Here is a 23,153-nt window from a genome sequence, read left to right as displayed (position 1 = left end):
GCAGGGCGCTCCATGCGCCGGCAGGCCTTCTTCTCCCGGACCTCAGGAGGCAGGACTTCTGGTCGGCCGCGAGCGGATTGGCCGCCCGGCCAAGAGCTTCCGGGTCGCCGCGGGCAGCGCGGCGGCCCGTTTTTAGACAGGCAGGCGGCAAGGCAATCCAAATATCGGCGTGGGCAGCCGAAGTAGAATTAAAACGGCACATAAGCGAGGTGGGCACTCGCAGACTAAATAACAATTTAGTGGGACAAATCCACGCCGGGTGGGCACCGGCTCCCAACAATAAAGCGCTCTTAGCGCTAAATACGATTTACAGCGCTACGGGCAGAAAATGAAGCGCTCTTCCAGGGCTGCAAGCACTAAAGCGCTCCCAAGGCTAAAAGTGAAATTAAAGCGCTCCCAGTGCTAACCTTCTCTAACAGGAACATATATAATTCATTTCCATTCTGTCACTCCTTTCTCTAGTCCCTCATTTCACCTCCCATATCACCAAGTGCAACTATTTGTCCTATTCTCTAGCTCTTTGTATTTCTGTCTATACATCTATAACACCATCTTTCCTTTCTTTGTTTCCACCTCTGTCTTCCTTTCTCCATCTCTATACCCTTTCTTTCTGGCTGTAAACACCCCTCATTCTCAATTTTCCTCTGTCTAGTTCTTCCTCTCTCTCACTCCCTACTTGTTTTCCTCTCCTTTGTGTCTTATTCTACCCATGTTCTCTTTTCCCTTCTCTTTTCCTTTCTTTCTCTCTCACGCTAGAAATTCCCCTCTCTCCTGTATCTCCCTATGAGCTCTTTCTTCAGTTATTTTGATATTTCTCGTGTCATTATTCCTGCTCTCATTTAGTATCTCTTTGGAGTTTAATTTGTGACGCAAACCTTCCCCTCCCTCCAGTCGTGTTCTCGCCTGTCCGTCTCACTCACTTCCCTCTACCCCTTGAAATCTTCTGTGCTCTTTACTACACCTAATGTTGTATTCTGTTGCAATGCAATAGGTCTCACTTTTGCGAAAGTTTAAGCTATTAGCATTGTAAATGACAATGCCTTTTATTTATGTTTTAAAAGCAAAAACATAAATAAAAGGCATTGCCATTTACAATGCCAATAGCTCTAACTTTAATAATGCCAGACCTATTGCATTGCAAATGCTTGTTCCAGTTCCATTCTGTTTGCTGGAGGGACCTCCTCTCATTGTAAAGGGATCAGTTGAACCAGGGGTTCCTGTCTTTGATCTGTGTTCTGTTCAGTTTTAGCGTTGTGGGTTTCACTGTTACCTCTGTTTGTATGAACACTCATCATGTTTAATCTCCATTACCTCATTTTTTTCAGCCTGGTTCCACAAATCCTTGCATGTATCAGAAGTGATCATATGCATTACATTAGTTTCTTCTCATTTTCAGTTGCAGTCCATTAGAAACATTTAAAATTAATTCTATTTTCAATCCAACTTTTTTTAAATTCTTTTTAAAAGTTTGATTCAAAATGTCTACCTGATGGGAGATGCATGTGGTTCAGATTAGAACTGTAGTGTGGCTCTACTCAGTATTTTTAATTATTGAGATCTGAGGGGAGATGGAAATTGCTTAATAAAGCATGGACTATGAAAAATATTTCTGATTCCAAAGATGAATCATGACTAGAGGGTTCTAGAATCCCCAAAGTTACTGATAGTGATGATATAGGTAAACTGGGGTGGGGAAAATCAAGTCCATGATAACTTGATCCCTGAGATTCTACTAAGAAATTTGGGAAATTACTGGGTATTCAGTCATTTTGGGTTGGATTCCCCCAGTACTTCCTCATTTCCCCCCTAATTTCACAAATTGTGCTGCGTGAAAGTAACAAGATCCACAATGTTTCTGCAGATCTCATCATTCCAGTGCAGCCAGTACCTGCTGTTATCAGCCCCATCGGAATTAGGAGGACCACAAGGAAGGAGCCATCGTTAAATCACCTGGGCACATGCATGTCAGAGGTCGCTGATTGTGGCTGTGTTTTTATAAGCGAAACGTGGCAGGTTGCAACCTATTTTGCTTGTAGTAGTTTCCATAGCATTTTTGCTATGTCACTGATTACCCGTTGAAAATTTTTCATACATTTTATAGCCTCTGTCTTAAGCAGAGAACAAATCAAGCCCCATGGACGACCTCCGTCTCTCCAAGCAGGGCTTTAAATGTAGCACACCTGACTAATTAAAAAGTGGCTTTGAAGCGGGTCCCTATCTGGCTCTATATTCATTTGCTTTGTTTTACAATTACTGTAAAAGCCCTTTTATTTATTTATTTAAAGAGTTTTATATAGCGCTGGCAAGACCTGAGGGTATCGGAGCGCTTGACAGACAGAGACACAGACAACAGACAAGGCCATGATAGGAGAGCATAGATTATACCATACAGATTAATTGAGGGGCGACTTACGGTAGTTTGTGGAGGAGAAACAGTGATTTGAGGGAAAGAGTTTAGAGGAGGGATTGAGTGTTGGAGTCTGGAGGGTTGGAGTGCCGGTTGAAGAAAAGTTCTTTTAACTCTCTTTTGAAGCCCGTAAAGGAGGGATTCATCCTGATATGCACTGGGAGGGAGTTCCAGATCTCGGGTGCATTGCCTGAGAAGGAGCGCATGAGGGCTTTTTGTTTGTGTTTTTTCGGGTGGACGAGGAGAAGAGTCTTGGTGCTACTTAGATTTCTTGTCTGGCCTGCTTTAGAGAGTTTGGACGCGAGATAAGCTGGTTTACTGGTGTGGAGGACTTTGTGGTTGAGGCAGGCCACTTTGAAGCAGCACAGTGCTTTGATCGGGAGCCATTTAAGATTTTTTAGGGAGGGGGAGATGTGGCCATGACTTTTTGCTCTGGTGTCCAATCTTGCAGCTGCAGCATTATGTGTGGCTCTTAGGGGGGCTAGGTCTGATTTCATGGAGCCTGTGATGGTGGCATACCCGTTGTCCCGTCGATTGTGTATTGGTTTTTAGATTGGTTGGGGGGAGGAAGGATTTGATTTTGTTGGAGTTTTAGGCTGTAGAATGCTCTCTTAGCTGTATTTTTATGTGTTGGTTCATGCTCGGGCTGGGTCGAGGGAGATCGCCAAAGAGTTGACGGAATCAGAAAACATCAGTTCACAGGAGCACTTGATGGAGTTTGTCCACTCTTGGACCCGAGAAGTCAGTCCTTTGTTGGATAGGCGTAGGATTTCCATCTTATCTTGGTTGAGTTTCAGGTGGTTATGTGAGTGCCAGTTTTGGACTTTTACGAGAGTGAAGTTAAGTCGTCGTATGCCTTCTAGTGAGGATATTTCTAGGTAGATCTGGGTGTCATCTGCATAGAGGTGGTAGAGGATGTTTGCTTGTTTGAGAATAGTGGTGAGGGGCTCCATGCATATATTGAAGAGTGTAGGTGAGAGGACTGAGCCTTGGTGGACACCCCTGGTTATGGGAGACGTGTCTGAGGTCAAGTTGTTGATTTTTTATTAGCTGGGAGAGGTTATGGAGATAGGAGGTGAACCACGTCGTGACCAGGCCGCCAATTCCGATAACATTTTGGAGTGATTCTAGAAGCAGCTTATGATCGACTGTGATAAGTCTAGGATGATGAGTAGGCGGCCTCTGTTAGAGTCCAGTGACTTGTGTATGTCATCCACTATGTTCAGTAGGGCTGTTTCCGTGCTACATCCTTTTTTAAAACCTGATTGGAATGAGTATAGAAATTATTGGCATCAGTGTTTTGGGTGAGTTGGGAGAGAATGTATTTCTCAAGAATCTTTTTCCAGGAAGAGAAGGTTGAAGATGAGCTTGAAGTTGTTGAGGTCTTCTAGGTCTGCTCCTGGTTTCTTCAGCAACTGGGTGACTTGTCCTAGTTTGAGGCAGTCTGGCATTAACCTATTACTCAGAGAGCTGTTAATTATTTTGTTCCATAGAGGGGTTAGGGCATGGTTGAGGCTTTTCGCCAGGGAGGACGGAAGAGGATCTTCAAGATGAGAGGAGGGCTTGACATTTGCAGTCATCTTTGAGATGTCGTCCTCCGATAGCACGTTAAACGTCCTATATCTCTTGCGAGTGGAGAGGCATCCCAGGATTGCGTCTTTTTTGTGTTCATCTCTGAGCTGTACACTGTGGGAGGCAGAACGTTTTGTTCTCCAGAGTCTTTCTGCTGCTCTCAGTTGTCTTCTTTCTGCCTTGAGGTCTTTGTTGAACCAGGATCTCGAGGGAATATCTGATTTTTTAATACAGAGTCACCAATAGTTGCCTTAGTCAGTTTAGGCTGTGGGTGGGTGCGCATATCAGTGCATAATTGAGAGGTCTGGAGTTGAGGCTGAAGGCAGTGCACATTTCTTACAGTACCGGCCTGTAGGCCATACAGGTGGTCAGAGTAAATGCTCATCCAGTCCATGGCCTCTCTACAGAGTGCAAGGAGCGATGGTCACATATGTGATAACTGTAATTACCATTTTTTTGTGAAAGTGTCTGAAGGGGGTACCCAGCTATCGAAATAATGACAACACCAGAGGAAAAGAAAATGCTGCGTTTACATCAGCGAGAGTGTGTGTACGCATACAAAATAGGGCGAGAAACGGCATGGTAAAGGGGAGGTTAAGTGAGGAAGTGCTGCAGAAGACAGAGGGAAAAGACCATGATGAAGTGGAAGGAGATGATCTCTGAGATATGTAAATTGAGGATTTCAGAGAGATGTGGGTAGAAACAGGGCATAAGTGACTACCCTAGTGGCAGACTGCAGAGGAAAGTGGTGTAAAGGTGACATGGGAGTGAGTGAGACACTCTGAAGACCACTCACACTTCCATAGACCTTGGGGATGTTTTATTCATCTGTATTTAAATCGTGGGGTTTTAGGTCACATATTTTAAGGCATGCCCTTAATTAATTACAAGTGTTATGCCTCTTGGAAAGAATTCATAGTTGTGCTTTTTTGCCACACTCCTTTTAGAGTCTCCACTTGCTTTTTCATTCCATAAAAAGCACTGTCCTCACGGTAAAAATACAAAAATACATTTAAAACGTGCATTGAAAAGTCTATCAATACCTTGGAGGACGCCTAACATTAGAAACATGTTCCGTTGTGTTTCACAGCGTGCTGTTGTGTTCCGCAATGTGTTAGTGACTGGCTGCCCTCCCATAACTTGTATTGATTTTCCCTGAGCAAGAACGTGATAGGGCAATGGTGTGCTTCCAGTGGTGGGCACATTGTACAACGAGGGGGAAAATGCCCCCAGAGGTTTTATGCCAAATCAATTTGTTTTCAAATGGCACTTTCCCCTCTGCGCGTGTACCGCGTTTTTCCAGCTCTGTGCCTGCCGTTGCATTTAGGGAGCTTGTATTACTGCTTGCAGGCAATCTGGGTTTGCATTTCCTCTCGGAGTCCTATCTTTAATGGCATACTCTGAGCCATGCCGTGGAAATCTGTGTTTCTTTACTTCGATTCATGAAAGGAGTTTCTTGGCCTTGTTTTGTCACAACATCCTTTTTTATACAGTTATTTAATACATTTGGGAATACTCATGTTAGCACAGAAAGGGCTTTGCTGCCCTCTAGTGCCAAAGGAAAAAACTGTTCAGTTTGCCAAACATTTTATTTTCGATTTCTCATATCTCTAGTAGTGTCTATCTCTAGTGTCTCAGGGGTCTAGTTGGCTGACCTGAAACCTATTATCTATTAATAAGTGTCCAATAGGGTTGACAGGTAGTTTGGTGAGGGGCCATGGAATGCTTTGTGAATGAGTCAAAAGTATTTTAAAGGTCACTCTTTCTTTTACTGGGAGCCAGTGGGGGAAGTTCAGAGCTGGAGTGATGTGGTCATGTTTCAGATCAAATAACAGGTGAGCTTCCTGATTTTGAACTCTAAGGAGTTTTGAAAGCAGTATGCATAAGAGACCAGCCTATATGCTTATGAAATAATATAGGTCTGAAATTAGCCCAGTGAGGCTTGTGGCAATATCTGAGCAATCTTTTGCCAGTGGACCGGTTACAGAACTCTTTCTAACAGGCGTAATTGGTGCAAATCACATTTGGCGATGGTATTTCATCTGAAGGGTACGTGATAGGCCATTATTAAAGTTTGCACTCAAATTGTGTGTTCTGTCCAAAGAGCTAGGAGAGACACTGTTCATTTCCTCTGGCCTGAGCTGACGAATTCAGTTTAACACTTTTAATACTCAACCAAATAACCTCTATCCATGATCAACCTGAGTTGCCGGGTTTGTCTTGAGGTCCAACTGTGTATCATCTACATGCATATGATGCCCTACCTTGTAGGACTCTAGGATGTCAGCCAGGGGACCAGTGTTAGAATTAGATCGCGTTTGCGACAGAACAGAACTCTGATGTACCCCACATTCGATGTTCCACTGCGCCAGGTCATGGATTATGCACGTCGCGCTCCTCATCATAGAACAGAGCAGCTCCTGTCCTTCCCAGCCTGTCTGCTGCATTGCATGCAGTGAACCGCTCTAAGCGCATTGAAACCCTTACGGAATGTATGGCCACTGATGGACTGGTCCTCAAGTGGTTGACATCTCATCTGGCAAACCGCTCACAATGATATAAATATACTCCTGTCTCTTGAAGTCGATTGCCTTCACTGAAGGGATCCCACAGGTCTCCATTCTGGCCCCTACTCTTTAACCTATATATTGAACTGGTTGGCATCATATTGAAGAACTCGGGGATCCTTTATCATCATATACAGATGATATGCCGGTACAACCTAAGATTTCTTCTCTCAGTGGCATTTCCATCTAGCTTATACTCTTAAATGTGTTCACGACTGGATGGCCACTCATTTAAAACGTAATCTTTTCTCCTCATCGCTTCTTCTCATTAACCAGCACCGCTACCAGTTCAATCTTGGATTGACTCAATCCGCATCCTTGACTGCAAACCTTCCATCATCAACTGCTCCAAATCCTTGTGTGCCCAATCTCATCGCCAATAAAATAGCAATGTAAATGCTTGATGACGTAATAATAAATGTTTTGTACTATGGTTGCCCCTGATTTGTGCTGTTCAATCCCTTGTTCTTAGTGAATAGTGAGGCTACTCTCTTTTGCAGTCCTTCTGACAAGGCTCATGCTTTATATAATTGTATAAAGAAATATCCAGTAGAAGAATGGAACAATTTGACTTGAAGAGTATGTTTTGCAGGAATGAAGTCAAGCACGTCGACACAGTTTTCTGATGCCAGCCTGTTCTCGGTCCTTCACTCGGCACCTGATGGTCATTGGTGTCAGAGGCGGCCGAGGGGGTCTCGTATGATCATGCGCTCCTTGACGCTGGAATTGAGATCTTCTTCCATAAAGTTTCATAGAGGCTGGCTTCTGTGACCCTGCAGGTCTGAAGCCAGGCTGAAGGTCATTTAGAAGAATATTTCAATCCAGATGGGAGAACTGTTGTTGGGTGGCAACAGTTTCCAGAGACTTACCATCAATGGGACGTGGGTCTGTAGTAAGTAAGCTAGACTATCAGGGTCCACAGAAGGTGTATTTAGGATGCATGCTATGATTGAATGTTATGGACTTGGGAATGTCTCCGCTGCATAGGGGTAATGATTGTGTTGGTGATGATCGGTGTCACTACTGGGAGTTTGAGGTCGATGAATTTTTCAATACTGGTGTCCCAAGGAGGAGAGGATTTTTAAAAGCTCAAAATGTTACTTGCGTCAGATTCGGTGATGGACACGCGCTTGCAGAGAGGGCCAGAGTACTGCAGTATAGTTAACAGAAATTCAGACAATAATTAATCATTAATTATTATTTAAAGCACATTTTACAGAATTTTTTAAATGTTAAAAAAGTCCAGTGTTCCTCGGAGGCGCTTTAGACTGCTAATTGACATTTGTTACCATCAGTTGTGACACACTAGGTCAAATGGTACAGAGCATGTGTACGCAACCTTAACTCACTCTCAACAAAGAGAATATCATATTTGTAGTTTTCATGCTTTGTGAAAATGAGTTTCAACTCCTTCCAAATGTAGAAAACTGAAATATGACAACTGTGCGATTTCTGCATGGGTTCACAGTCAATGTCCACAGTCAATGTTCTCTGCTCCAATCTCCAATAATTGATCAAGAAAATCATTTAGAAAAAAACAATCCAATATGCCTTTCTGTCTCAAGTATGAAATAAATGAATGTGGTTCAAGAAACTTTGACTAAAAAAATTGAATAAAAATGAACGTGGGTATTAACTTTGGCTTTACTTCTATGTTTTGTTTGTTCAGGTTCTACATTGAAAGCATATCGTACTTGAAGGACAATGCGACGATAGAGCTGTTTTTCTTGAACGCAAAGTCTTGCATTTATAAGGTAAGCCCTTGGCAGCATAATCACAGTGACGGAAATGAAAGGCAGCTATGGCCGAGCTCTGCTTGTGAACGGGTGGGTATCACGCAGCGGCTCTCACACGCCATGACAACACTCAGCACTGGTTTCCAGGAGATCATATCAGCGCAGATGAATATGCCAGCACGTGCAGCATTGAGAATGTCAGAGCACATAATCAAACACAGTCAACAGCTAAATATGTCTGCGCATTCAGGAGTTGCCTTGGAAATGGCGGCGACTCCTGAATTTTAATCGACCGCAACTCCTAGAGAGGAGACAGGGTTTGTGTTTGGGGATTTGGATGAACACGACCCTGGGAGAACCTTCTGGAACCAAACTTTGACATCATTTCCCTCTAGAATTAAATGCTCAGCGGAAAGGGAGGTGCGCCCCAAGTACTTGTTGAAAGAATAGCAGACCTGAATTATGACGTCAGCGGGGCGCTTGGCCGCTGGTGAGGCTGTTGGTCCTTCTTCTCTTTTGTTGATGTAAAAGTTGTCTCTCAGAGACAAAGGGCCTGTGGAGCTCCCCCCGCCTGTGCCTGTGGGTTGGCCATGTGGGCGTTGAAATGCTCGATCGGGATAGGGTGGCTTGTAGCAGGAGATGGCCAGTATGGGGAAGTGTTCCAGAAAGGTAGAGGGGAAGGAGGGGTATTTAAAGAGAATATGTTAAACAGCTTAATCGGGTTAGAGTGGCTGATTTAGCTGCACGTTGTTATTAAAGGGCATACCCTCGCATCTTCCTCTGCTCTGGGGTATTTAAATCTGTTGCAGCAACCTTGGAAATCACAATGTTTAAAGGAGGCCCTCTGAAGTCTTTGGGGAAAGCTTTTTGAGAATAGTGAATGAATGTCCGCGCGCAACGTGAGCTGCTACATCACTCGGGTGTGTGAGACTGAAGATCTATAGTTTGGATAACCAGAGTATGTGAAGCACCAGCATTTAGGGGTAAGCTAAGATGGTCCATTCTTGTGTGTCTTCCAGAGTGACAGCCAGAACCTGCTCTCACTCCCCAGTAACAGGTGACTACTCTTGCACTCTTTGCAGAAATCTGTGAACCCGGGGTACGCTTTCCTTTTAGTTTGCTTTTAGTATTTTCTTGGTTCTTCACCCTTGAAAGAAAGACTGTAAGTGTATGCCCAATTATATATTAGTGTTGCTACATGAAATGGCAATGTCCTTTTTATCCTGAAGGCGACCCTGCGCAGGTAACTGCAGGGTTTACATAGAGTTTTGCAGACAGGATACTCCATCACAAATGTGCCCGAGTATCCTGTCTACCTTACTGATGGTCTGCCCTCTCTAGTTTTTGTGGATGAACCATCATGTTACCACCAAGGGCATACCCGACTGGCTCCGCCGGAAGAAGCCTTACACTGGTGGACCAACAGACTTTGGGCCATTGGTTGTAAGTATCTCAGAGCGTCCATTCTATTTAGGGCAGATGTTTTAAGGTATCTTATGTTGTTCGGAAATGTCAGGAAAAGCCACAAAAGACAACAATATAAATTAAAATGGAAACTACACCCTGGGAGAAAACTCTCAGGGTCTTTATTTTTTTTTATTTTACAAAACAAACTGCCTCTTTGGGAGTTTGTTTTTAAAAAACAAAAAAGTTTGCGGAGCAGCCTCAAGTGACATGGTAGCAGCCATGCAAGATTTAAGTGCTGTAAGGTGGCTCCTCAAAAAGTATACAGACCTCTGCAGGAAGGTGGAGCTCTCTAGTAGTAGAAGGCTGTAGTCTGCCAGGGTCTTAATGCTCACCTATGTTTTGTGGGGTCACAATGTTACCCTTTTGAATTTTGGACAGCCACTTGCGCAGTCTGGCTGTGAACTGCGATGCAGTTCCTTGAAAATACAGCTGGTCTTGCCTTATCTTATGAAATAGACTGGAAGCCATTAATGCTCTGCTTTGGTTATTTTTAAAATTCGACATCTTTCTGTCACTTTTGTTGACATATACAAGTAGCACTTTTTCAAAATAAGTTCCTTATAAAATTAAATATAACATAAAGCTGACTGCTGTTTGCCTTGTTTCTGATACCTATCACGGGGTATTTTGCATTCCTGAATTTCACTATGTTGCTTTGCGAGATATCGACTTACTTTTTAGAGTAGATATTCTATATCCTGTTAGGACCCGCAATTTGATTTGTATAACATGGCCCAGGGGTTACAGACATTCACCTCTTACTTGTTCTATCAGGCCAAGGGCATTAGCAATAGACACATTTGTGGTGGTCACCATTGTCTAGGCACTGTCCTGTTTAAGGGGGGAAACTGCAGGGCACAAGTCCTTAAAAAAAGGAATTGGGGGACTAACCTAATTAGTCAACATGTAAGAGGCATGGTGACGCGTGACATCACAGGAAGTTGCATCACAAGAAGTGACATTAGATCTTAAGCCCTCACATATGTTTAGCAGGTCTATCATGAGTACATTTGAGCACATTTCTAGTATACTTGCAAACACTCCTGATCTAGGCAGAAGATTCACAATTTTGTAAACTTCACATAAAACAATGTTGTCTTTTGTCAGCGTAAACATCCTCTACCCATAGTGCTTTAAAAGTGATATTTAATTATTTCAACGCCTCCTCAAGGGCAGTATGGGCTATATAAATGCTATTTATTTTGTGAAAATACTGGGAAAGATCAACACATCTGGCCTTCTTACAGTGCATGCATATCTCCTAAACAGAGCCTGAACACAGTGAAAAGCTGTCTATCCTAAGTATGTGTGAAGTGCTACCAAGGTGTGAGCCTTTGTTTCCCCTCTGCTGCATTTGGTTATACGTGTGAGGCTCCTGACGGCTGCCAGCCAGGTGACTCAAACAAAAGGAGACCTGATGACCCCTCGGATTTGCCCTTTGTTATGGGCCCAGCAAGTCTGTAATAACAAAGCCCCCTCCCCGCCTGCACGTTGTTGGGGATCGAAAGCAGACAACAACGTGCAGGCGCTGCTGAAAGTGTCCTGGTGTTTGGAAATTACACTGGGACGAATTCAGCATATTTTTCAGTGGGGCTCAACTGTAAAAAAAAAAAAAAGGGTGGACGCCCTTGCACCCGCGTGTACCCCCGACTTGTGCCCTGGGAAACTGGTTGTGTTATGTGGTACTCCAAGCCTTTGCTTTCCCATCCGACTCTGGGTCATGCAAAGAATGCATTTGCTTTACAGTTACTGGCAGGGTTAGGCTGAGCATGACGTTATTGACACTGGTAGTTTTGTTTTAAACCAAAATCTTTAAAAAAGAGTTCTGGTGCACACCATCTGCAAAAACTGCCACACATGTAACTACAGTTGTGCGGGCACTGGGGGTGGATATATGTTTATCATGCTTGCCATGTCCCTGGATCTGGCATTGAAACTTCCATAACGAGAGCCCACTCCTGCTTTCTGAATCCATATGGCTCCATTTCAGAAGACAAGTTACTACCCATCAACTGGTTGTAGTTTCAAGCAAATGCCCATCATCTTAGGCTTCTTTGTCTCAATCAATTAAGAGTCTGCGTTTCTACTGTGCCAACATCTCCAGTTTAAGGTCCTATGGGAGCAATCATGCAGTTTTCTTCCGGACACTCAGGGTTTACAGTTTTGGCACACAAAGTGCCACTTAAGCCGTATGAAGTAGCCTCCTGACAACAACAAAAACATCAAAGTCCTGGGAAGGGCCCAGTTCCATACCATTCAACAGGAGCAAGTGGCTTTCTTTCTGCAACACAGTTCTACAAATAATGTGGCTACAAATAAGCTGGGTATGAAGCAGGCGGAATGCATGGATTACACACCCTGCCCACCTATGTATGTGGCTAAATACAGGAAGAGTCAGAACAGTTCTCCCGCGGGCCACGTGGTGGCGCTATCTTGCCAATTATAAATCTTGGGAGGTTAAAGACTAGTCATAGAAGTTACAGCACATGTTCTACGCGTTTCTTTTATCTTCGTTGATTTTAACGTGATTTAGAAGTGAACGTCACTGATCGTGTTATTTGAATGCGTCTAGGTAATTTTAAAATATGTTGCAGGTTCACGGGGCTGTTTAGAATTGTTTTGATAATGTAATGTATTCAACCAAAGACACATGAAATGATGAAAATTGATATAATCAGATTCTGTATTGGATGACTGGAAGGGGCATGGTATGTCAAAATAATTGGTCAGCTATTCATTAGTCCGAAGTAATTCTTTTATTTTTGTCAATTACTGAATTAACTTTCCCTGAACGGAAGCTAATTTGTCAAATTTAGGGCGAGGATGTAGCCTTACGGCTAAAGCGGTCGACCTGGAAACTGGGGAAGCGGGTTCGAGTCTCGGCAACGACGCTAAAAACATCCTGTGATTCTGGGCAAATCACTTACAGCTAGATTCATCAAAGTCCCGTTTTGCGAGTCCTTAATAGCGATTCTTAAGGAATCGCTATTAAGGACTTGCAAATTGGGATTCATGTAGAAATCGCAAAATAAATTGCGATTCCTGCATCCTCCTTATTTGTGATTAGCAATTTGCTAATCGCAAATAAGGATGCGATTTCAAGGGTGCCAGGGGTGTCCAAAGGTCACCCTGTAGCACCCCTGAAATGTGAATTTACACTGATGTTGTGGACACACATGTCCAAAGGACATGTGTGTGTGTAACATGCAACTTAGAAAAATGCATTTAAATGCATTTTTCTAAGTTTTCGCTATTTACCACGAGGTTTGACTTTGTGATAAATAGCGCTCCTAAATTGAAAATTCACAATTTTAAAATGTTTCATGAATAGCATTTAAGGAATCTCTAATAGAGATTCCTCAAATGCTAATCCTTGCAAATTTGCGAATTCTTTATTAGCGATTTTTGCATTTGGGGTGATGAATCCCAAATGCAAAAATTGCACTCGCAAAGGGCCAGATTCTCAGAATTTGGCCCTTTTGCAAACGCATTTCGCTTGATGAATCTGGCTGTTTGTCTTCCCGTGCCTAACATTAATGAAAGTGTCCTTCTGTAACGAAACTGATGCTCATGTAAAGAGCTCTGATACCCATTTTTCGGGTCAAGTTTGCTATATAAAACGCTAAAAAAACAAGTGGTAATTTTTAATATCTTAACAGTTGTATTTATATTCGTAGCATACGATGAGTGCAGATACATATGCTTAGCATTATCCTGTCATCTAGTGTTGGGCTTGGACAATTACAAGTTGTGTTTCTTCAGAGAAGTCTTCGAGTCACGTGGTTCACTGACTCCTCCTTAGGTGTGTATTGCACATGTTCCTTGGATCGTTTGTTTAGATTGTTTTTTTCCGCCATTTTTTTCCGCCATTGGGTTCGGACGTTGACATCTCAGCTGCGGGACCGAAGTTCCTTGGTAGTGCCCCGGTTTTTCTCTCCAACCGAACAGCTTTCATGACTGAACAACAAAAGGTGGTGTTAATGAACATTTCCAAGCACTCACCCAAGCCAGACCTTCCAAAACTTATGTTCGAGGCATATGGGCTGCAGATGGTACATTATGAATAGATCGCCATCTGGTGTTGGGCTCGGATGATTGCACTTTGTTTTTCTCTTGGAGAGTCTTTTGTAGCTTGGTGACTCCTCCTTTGGTTGGTAGTGCGCATTGGCATCGGCTCCATCCTTAGATTGTTTTTTTCCGCCATCGGGTTCGGATGAGGATTGAGACGCTCCAGATCGACTTCGGAAAGAAGTGACTTGTCGGCACGTATTCCCTTTCCAATTTGACGGTATTGTTATCGAACGCGATTTCATTTCCATTCCGACGCGTTTCGACTCCAACATCGAAGAAAAACTTTAATCTACGTCGACGAACAAGAGGCCTTTCTCGACGTGGTCAAGCCCGGAGTTCATGGAAAGGACTCCATTTAAAAAATGTCCAACGTGTGGTGCTAAGTTCCCACACAAGGACCTACACGAGGTGTGCAACCTCTGCCTATCGCCTGAACACGAATCCAGGGACTGCGAAGCCTGTGCAGCATTCTCCTCCAAGTCGACGATTAGAAACCGTCGAGCTCGAAGACACGAGGTTTCCAGAATGCAGTCGGAGGCGATCCCGGAGCTGTTCGAAGACCAGCACCTCGATGAAGAGGAAGATCATGAAGATCAGTCGGGGTCGGAAGGGGACGAGTCGCATAAAGAGGTGTTGACACCAAAGCTATTAGCGCCAAAGCCGGTACCTAAGCCCTTGGCGTTGAAAACTATACGCACAACTCTGTATCAGGATCAAAACCCTCATCAGCGCCTTCAACGCCGAAAATCAATAAAGATGCTGCTGAGCCATGGCAAAGACCAGTGCAGCACATTAGAGAGCACTTGCAAGACAAACTCAACTCTCTTTACACTCCGATACTGGAAAACTAGGCACCAAAGCACCACCACCACCTGTTTCCCTTACACTTCCCAAAAGGAAAAACACCCAAGTACATTGCTGGGCCTGAAACAGCTAAACAACCAAGGAAGAAGAAGAAGGACAGATGCACAAGCCCTATCTTTTTCCCTCCTTCTCCTCTTACTCCTTACCCTCATTCTCATTTGCTTCCATCCTCGCCTACTCTGCCTTCACCACCACCAAGGCCAGGGCATCTGCCCTCCCCTGAACACTTCCCCTCAGAGTAGTCACATTTTTCACCAGATAAGTCGCCTACTGGTGATGACCCACCAGAACAATTCAAGAGCCCCTATTTCACAGATCCACAGGGATCCTCATTACACCCGACCCACGGGATATTTGTGATGCGGATCTGGTGGATGAATCCGATCCTAACATCTACCTATCTAAACCATCACGTCCAGATGATACTACATCGAATCATGAGATTACCAGCAGGGCTGCTGCTTACCAGAAGGTAACCTTACACACTATACAGCAGGAGGAGGATTTCCTAGTAGAAAGACTTAATAGATTGCAAAAGACAGCCCAGTCGCTGGCTATGCTTAAAGGTATCTTGTCCTCTACACAGGACCTATTCAAGCAGCCAGTTGCATCTAGGGTAGTCACCCCTAGATTTGAAAAGAAGTACAGGGAATGCCCAATAGACCCTGAATATGTTACGGGCCAAGTTACACCAGATGTATTAGTGGTACACACAGCCAGGAAAAGGGCACATTTGCAGGGCAATGGAGACGCGCCTGATGCAGATAAGGAAAGTAAAAAAGGCATTGCTGCAGGTAAGCGCATAACAGCACAGGCAGCCAACCAAATTCTGTAGGGCTGCTCTCCAGATATAATGGTACCACATGGGATGAAATGCAGAAAATACTGCAAAACCTCCCTGATGAATATCAACAACGTGGTACACAATTGGTAGAAGAGGGCAGGGCCATCTCTAATGTCACTATAAAGTGTGCCCTGGACGCTGCAGACACAAGCACCCGTAAGGCCAACACCAATGCCCTTATCTGACACCAGGCATGGCTCAGAGTCTCTGGCTTCATACCGGGCATGCAGTAGCACTTGCTCAATTTACCATATAATGACAAAATCTTTTTGGTCCACAAGTGGATGAAATGTTAGAAAAGATAAAGGAGGACACAGACACCGCTAAGGCAATGTTGGCCCTACAGACCTACCAACACTGTAGGTCCTTACGTAGGGGTCAGTACAGGGGTGCATCCAGAGGGGTTCGTCCACTGACTGAGGTACTGCCCATTCAACAACACGGCTAATATCCAAGCCAATTTACCAGAGGTTCATGCTATAGATCAAACTACAGAAATAGAAGCAGAGGCTGTGCAACCACTAGAAAAAAATACCCACCCCTCCAAAACAGTGATCACCTACACCTCCCCCTCACCACATATTACACCAGTTGGGGGAAGTTTACAAATGTTCTATCTACACTGGCAGAACATCACCACAGACCAATAAGTACTATCAATAATCAAAAATGAGTATTGCCTAGAACTCAAGGAGACACCACCCACAATACCACCAAAACACAGAATATGCCTCAGGAACATCTTACCCTTTTACAAGCCAAGGTACCATTTTTCCTTCAAAAAGGTTTAATAGAAATGGTACCCTTACAACATCAGGGACGCAGAGTGTACTCCCTCTATCTTCTCATCCCCAAAAAGGACAAAACATGAATGCTCCTTCTAGATCTCAGGCCTCTCAACAGTGCCATCTCCTGAGTACATTTTCAAATGGTCAAACTACAAAAGGTGAAACCACTGCTACAGCAAGGAGATTTCATGGTGGCATTAGACCTCAAAGGACGCGTACTTCCATATGCCCATACATTCAGCGCACCTCTGTTATTTCCATTTTCAACTCAGCTGCAGACACTCCCAATTCAAAGAGCTACCCTTCTGGGTCTTTACAGCTCCAAGGGTTTTCATCCAAAGATAAGGAATACGAATTTTCCCCTATCTTGACGATAGACTTATCAAGAACCAGAACTACCAGCAACGCCTTCAGGACACTCAACAGGTTATCAACCTTCTGCACGAACTGGGGTTTACCCTCAACATACTAAAGTCTCATCTGCAACCCCTACAAATCCAGCCCTCCCTTGATGCAACACTCAATTCAGTTACAGCCAAAGCCTATCCCAGTCCAGAAAGAGTGCTAAAGTTCAAATAAACATTGTCTCTTTTTCAACCACAAGCTAAACTCTCAGTAAAAGTAGTAATGGGTCTTTTAGGTATGATGTCTTCCTGCAAAACCATAGTACCACACACTTGCCTACATAGATGCCCTCTTCAGCACACTCTACAATGTCAATGGTCTCAAGCGGAGGGGCCTCTACAAGATTTAGTGTTGGTAGGGCCAGCGACCCATCGCTCTCAGCAGTGGTGGGACAGGAGCAACATGTTGCAGGGTCGGCCCTTCAAAGCCCTAATTTCGCAAGTCACCATTACCACAGACGCATCCCTTCAGGAACGAGGAGCACATATGCAGGATCTCACAGTTCACGGTCTATGGACAGTATCCAGAGACATTTACACATCAATCATCCGCAGCTTCTAGTTATTCACCTAGCCCTCAAAGCTTTTTGCAGTCACAGACACCTGAAGGTAGTGCTAATACGCACAGACAATATGATTGCAAGGTATTATATTAAAAAACAGGGGGGCACTCCTCACAGCTATCCCTCCTATCAGAGCACATCTGGCACTGGGCAATCTCTCACAAACCCATCTCCTAGCAGAACAGCTACCTGGGGTAGACAACAGCTTTTCAGATATGCTCTGCAGAACAGATCAGCAAGTACACGAGTGGGAGATCAACCTACCACTACTCCACTTTTACTTCAATAGATGGGGACAGCGGACATAGACCCGTTTGCCGCTTCAATGCCAAATCTTCACTCCACGTTCCCTCAACCTCAAACCAAGGGCAATGCCCTGTGGATGAATTGGTCAGGAGTATTTGCCAGCGCTTTTCCTCCTCTTCCACTCATTCCATATGTGGTATAAAGGCTAACACAAACATCTCTAACACTAATCCATATAGCCCCAACATGGGCACGACAAGCATGGTTCACTACCCTACTGCAACTATCTGTTGTGCCACATAAGAAACAACTCTCTGGCCAAATCTAGTGATGCAAAACCAAGGGAAAGTAATGCATCCCAAGCCCAAGCAGCTAAATCTAGCGATTTGCCTCTTGAAATCCTAGAATGTGGGCATCTCAGATTACCACAAGCATGTGTGGACATCCTTAAACAAACTTGTTGGCCTACAACTAGAGCATGCTACACTGGAAAATGGAAGCGCTTTGCACATTACTACACAAATTAGCAAATCTAGCTTTAACATCCATAGTAGAAGACCTTAAAGGTTATCTCTTCCATCTCCAGCAAGCGGGCTCGCTTGGACTTAGCAGCCCTAGCTGCCTACATGTAGAACAGGCCACATTAGTCCATATTTAAAATACCAGTAATCAAAGCATTCATGGAATTACTCAAAAGGGTAATCCCACCTTCCACTCCACCCGCCCTAGCATGGAACCTAAACATTGTCCTTACATGACTTATGGGGCCACCATTTGAACCCTTTCATTCATGTCAACTATACTTTTTAACATGGAAAGTTGCCTTCCTAGTGCTAATCACTTCTCTCAGAAGGTAAAGTGAACTACAAGCACTTACTCTATGGAAACCTTTCTTTAAAATGTTGCCATCAAAATGTAATCTATGAACTAATCCAAAATTCCTACCCATGGTGCTCTCAGCCTTTCACACAAGTCAGACCATAGAACTACCAGTGTTCTTTCCTAACCCAGACTCACTAGCAGAAAAAGTCCTACATACATTAGATGTCAAAAGGGCGATTAGTCTACAATGATAGAACAAAATCCTTCAGGAAAAACCAAAACAGCTTTTTGTCACCTTTACTAAGCCTCAGCAAGGGCACCCATATCCAAGGCAGGAATTGCTCGATAGATAGTTATATGCATTCAAACCTGTTACCAGAAAGCCAAAAGGGTACTTGCAGTACCACTACGGGCTCATTCCACATGTGAACAGGGAGCCATTATGGCTGTTTTAGGAAATATCCCTTTAGAGGATATTTGCACAATAGCAACATGGAATAACCCGCATACATTCACAAAACACTACTGTGTTGATGTCCTTACAGATCAACCAGCAAGAATTGGTTCAAGCTGTACTTAAAACACTAGTGCAAACCAGTACTTCAACCAATTGTTAGCCACCGCACAAGGGAGCACAGCTCTACATTTGATGCTAAGAATATGTATCTACAGCCAACACATACTATGAATGGAATATGTTGCTTACCCTGTAAGCGTCTATTCATAGCGTGTAGTGCTGTAGATTCATATGCACCCACCCTCTTCCCCGTAAGCTTTTCATTGCAGTATTTACTGCTACATTTAACAACTTCCGTGCATCTGACGTCATGGTGGGCGTGTGCGAAGGACGGCAAGGGGCTGTCCGAACCGCACACGCGTGGAATTCTCCTTTTATAACGCTCACTTGATGAGCCAAAAACAATCTAATAAAGGAGCCGAGGAATATACGCAATCCACACCGAAGGAGGAGTCACTATATCCTCATGACTCAAAAACTTCTAAGAAAAACAATGTGTAATCGTCCAAGACCAGCACTAGATGGCTGAATTATGCTAAGCACTACATGCTATGAATAGATGCTCATATGATAAGTAATATATTCCTTATAAACTGTGGGTTTCAGCTGGAAACACTACACATCGTAAGAATGCAGTGCATTAGATCATAAGCGGGTACATATATCCGTGATAAAGATGATTTGTGATGAATGGGACAATATTCACGTATTTTTACATTAGATGACATGATTTTCCTGTAATCACACCTTGTCGGGTTAAGTAACACTACAATGTTGGCGCACTGTTTCTAAGGCTGCTTTTTAGCTCTATTCCACGTGTTCATGATCAACATATAATTTGCTGCATCGCTCTCAGTGATGTTTGCACATGACATGTCTGCTATGTTGCTGTGTTTTTTCACCGACAGGATTCCAAAATGGGCTGAGGGTAATCTGGATGTATGTGCCAAAGTAGGGCTACAGATGATGTTTTAAATTGTATTTTACGCCCTACTTTTGGAATGTGGGAGGAAAATTATTTTCTGTTGAGTGTGTGTGTGTATTACCCAGTGGCAGTTGCCACTGGACAGTTACAGTTAGGTCAGCTTTTACACAGAAAAAGCTTTTTTGTTTTGCTATTAACATTGGCGCCCTTTGAAGAACCTCAAGGAGACTTTCCAAGAAGGTGCTACTTTTTGACTAGTTTGTGCATGGAAAGGTTTGGGGTAATTTGTCAAGTGGGTGCCAAGAAAAGGGGGGGGGGGCAAAAATGCAAAATCCCCATGCATTTTCCATAGACTTCTTTAGACACAACGACAGCAAAAATTGCTGAAAAAAATTACACCAAATTTAAAAGGAAGCTAAATATTGGTACACAAAATGGGCTTTTGTGGATTGGTGTAAATCCATTCAGTATTTTTTGAGAAATCAGGGTTAGAAAATAATTGAATATCTGGACAGATGGGTTCGAGAGACTCTTGCGAGAGTCCCTCAAACCAAGTATTAAAATGTATAGTCTTCTGATTGGCCCAGGGAGCTATTTTACCGTGGGCCAATTTGCTCCCACTGGAGAGAGTGCTGTGATTGGCTGCCAGCAACATGAGGAAATGTTGCTGGCAGCCATTGAGGGCTCGAGGACTTAACCCGTTCGGTGCGACGGCCGTCGACGTCACAGTGGGCGTGTGCGTAGGACGGCTGGAGGGCGTCTGAAACATGCCCACTCATTAATTCACCCAATTTGCGGCGTGGTCATCGGGTTAATCCCCAGTTCTGAAGTTAAAAAAAGAATAATAACTTGAGGAGACAGGGTAGGGATACCCTGCCCTCGTACACCCCATGGGTGAGACCCAGTTGTTGCAGAACTGTGCGTTGTTCCAGGGGTGGATTACAGTCTATGTGTCTCATGTCAAGACGTACTTTCTTTATTTTTTCCATCTTTTATCAATCAATACTCACAGGGAAATACTTTTTTTCTATTTGTGTTTACGTGTAAACATTTAGATAAAACAGAAAGCTGAGATTTAAATTTTGTGTGTTAGTTTTTATAGGTGGACGCCTGTGGTTGTATTTGTGGTAGTTGCAGCAGAGCTCACTAGTTGTCATGATGGCATGTACTACAAGCATGGGTGTTTACAAAAGGAGGGGCAACCAAGAGAGAAGAATGCTTCAGAATTTTCTTGAGGCGGAGGTTGGGCAGATTGGGATATGGGGCACGTTTGGAACGTTCATTATATGTCACATTGGTGTGTTCCTTGGACTCTGCCTCTAAAGAGGCCAGCATACACCTCATATGAGTATTAGGATTTGGCACTAGCTTTCTTGTTAAAATGATGCACCAGTCACGCAACAAAATGTCACTTTTCTAGTTAGGTGGATTAGCTCACCCTGCCAGCGCTGGCTGCAAGGTAGCTGCGCACCCATTGGCCGGGGTTGAATTCCACAAGTGCTCTCTCATGCTTTCATGTGCCCCGAGGCACAGGCTTTGACGAACAGGTGTTAGTGGGGCAGAAAATACAAAGATATTCTACTAAATGAACTTGGGCTAGACCTCATTTGTTCTCTGTGTCGTGTTACGTGTACTTCTGGATTCCCGCTCCTGTAAGGCGGAGCTTCCTGAGGGCAGGGCCGGCACCGGCAGCAATGCCGTTGTTAAACCGAGCTGCTGTCATTCTGAAAGATGGGACAGGAAGGGCCCGGCACCTACGTCTGCAAAGAGGCATGGCACCTGCCTCTGGCCCCAGGTATGTCATGGCACCTGCCTCTGCCCACAAGCATGGCCCTAGCTTCTAGCCACAGGCATGTGCTTGTGCATGTTTCCTGCATTGGCTACAGGCAGGGCACTGGTGCCCACATTGACGATACATGCGTCTCCTCACAGGCTAGCATGCACAATCCGGACATCCGGTCTTCATGCGCCGGAACGGAACACCCTCAAATAGTAAATTGTATTTCACCCAAAATTCACAGATAGTGCGCTTATAATGGGCCACTTAGGTGTACGTTGTGGCTCGGCCAAGTCTAAATCAGCATCCCTCAATATGTTAAAAATCTGAATATTAATGGAAAGATTGGAGATTGTTTTATTTAATTTAGGCCACTCATCGTCCATACCATATTCTTTGTGATGCACGTGGTGCTCCCTGAAATCAATGTGAGGATAGTAAACTATTTTTTAGCATCCAATTTCAAATTCCTTCACATTTACAGAACGTTTAAAAAACTGCTTTTTTCATTTTCCTTTATAGTTATCTTGAGTAATTCTCTTTGGTGCGGCCCTTAGTGTGGATTGATTGGTTCGGTGATTGCCGTTTCCAGCACTGAAGTATGTATTCGGTCGTATGCGGTTTTAGTGTGACAATTCCTGCTCCATGCCACAAGGTGGCAGCCTTTTATATAAATGAAAAGATCAGAATGTAACATACTTGAGAAGTATCTGGTCCATGCACCCATCATGCTTCGAATAACCAAGAACACATTTACAGATTTTAGAGCCTGCCGGTGTCTATCAGGAGGTTAAAGAAAGTACTGCTAGTCTGTCAGGTAACGAGCTCAAAACACAGAGTCCAGACAAATCCGTAGATTACATACAGGTCATCTCGCTTAAGGCTATTTTTCCTCCTCTGAAACCGGAAGCAGTCATACGTTGTGGCTATGCTGGTATTCATTAAATAGTATTTAACTTCCCAAGAAGGCCGCACCACTTTGAAGGTGACCTTCTAAGACAAAGACGGAGATCGCCGAGAAACAGCAATCACAGACCGGTTTGGTTGTGGAAGTGTGAGGAAGTTAAGATGGGCTGAGAGAAATGAATGGAGTTGCTGGAGGCGCCATGCTTTAGGTAAACAACAACAAGGTAACGTTAGATTTTTACTGCCATGTATAGTGACCTAACAGAAAGTGATGCACACTATGAAGTGGGGCCCCTGAGTCTACCATATCTCACAGATATTCATTGATCTTGGGCTGAATAAGGCCTCCTGACGGTCTGGGGGCCCCTGAGGATTGAGTTTCAAGGGCCCTCAAAAGTTGTCGGTAAGCCACTGCGCCATCAGATCTCTTTGTCCTCTCCAAGAGGAATGTCAACTGATAGTTACCCGCATCGTGGTCCAAGCTGACTGTCCGGGGTGCCAGCCATCAAATCAGGGCACAAGTCCTAAATAAAGAAGTGGGGGGACGCTCAAAGACATGAAGTGACGTCACGACAGGAAGTGACGACACGAAAGGTAAAAACATAGAAGTGGGGGGTGCTCAAAGGCATGTCGTGACGTCACGGCCGGAAGTGACGTCACGAAAGATAAAAATTAGA

General features: G+C 44.0%; 1 protein-coding gene across 10 annotated transcripts in view; it reads left to right on the top strand.

Annotated features, from left to right (window-relative positions):
- Window positions 1-23,153, top strand: part of FRMD4A (FERM domain containing 4A) — an 814,406-nt gene that overhangs the window by 612,167 nt on the left and 179,086 nt on the right. For all 10 annotated transcript variants that reach the window (XM_086919678.1, XM_086919676.1, XM_086919675.1 and 7 more), the window contains exon 5: window positions 8,216-8,300. In XM_086919678.1, the coding sequence (XP_086775804.1) occupies window positions 8,216-8,300 (85 nt within the window). The remainder of the gene's footprint in view (window positions 1-8,215; window positions 8,301-23,153) is intronic.

The sequence above is a fragment of the Lissotriton vulgaris genome, chromosome 1_1 (assembly GCF_964263255.1).
Source record: "Lissotriton vulgaris chromosome 1_1, aLisVul1.2, whole genome shotgun sequence".
Taxonomy (NCBI): Eukaryota; Metazoa; Chordata; class Amphibia; order Caudata; family Salamandridae; genus Lissotriton; species Lissotriton vulgaris.
This window is presented reverse-complemented; position numbering and strand designations above follow the sequence as displayed.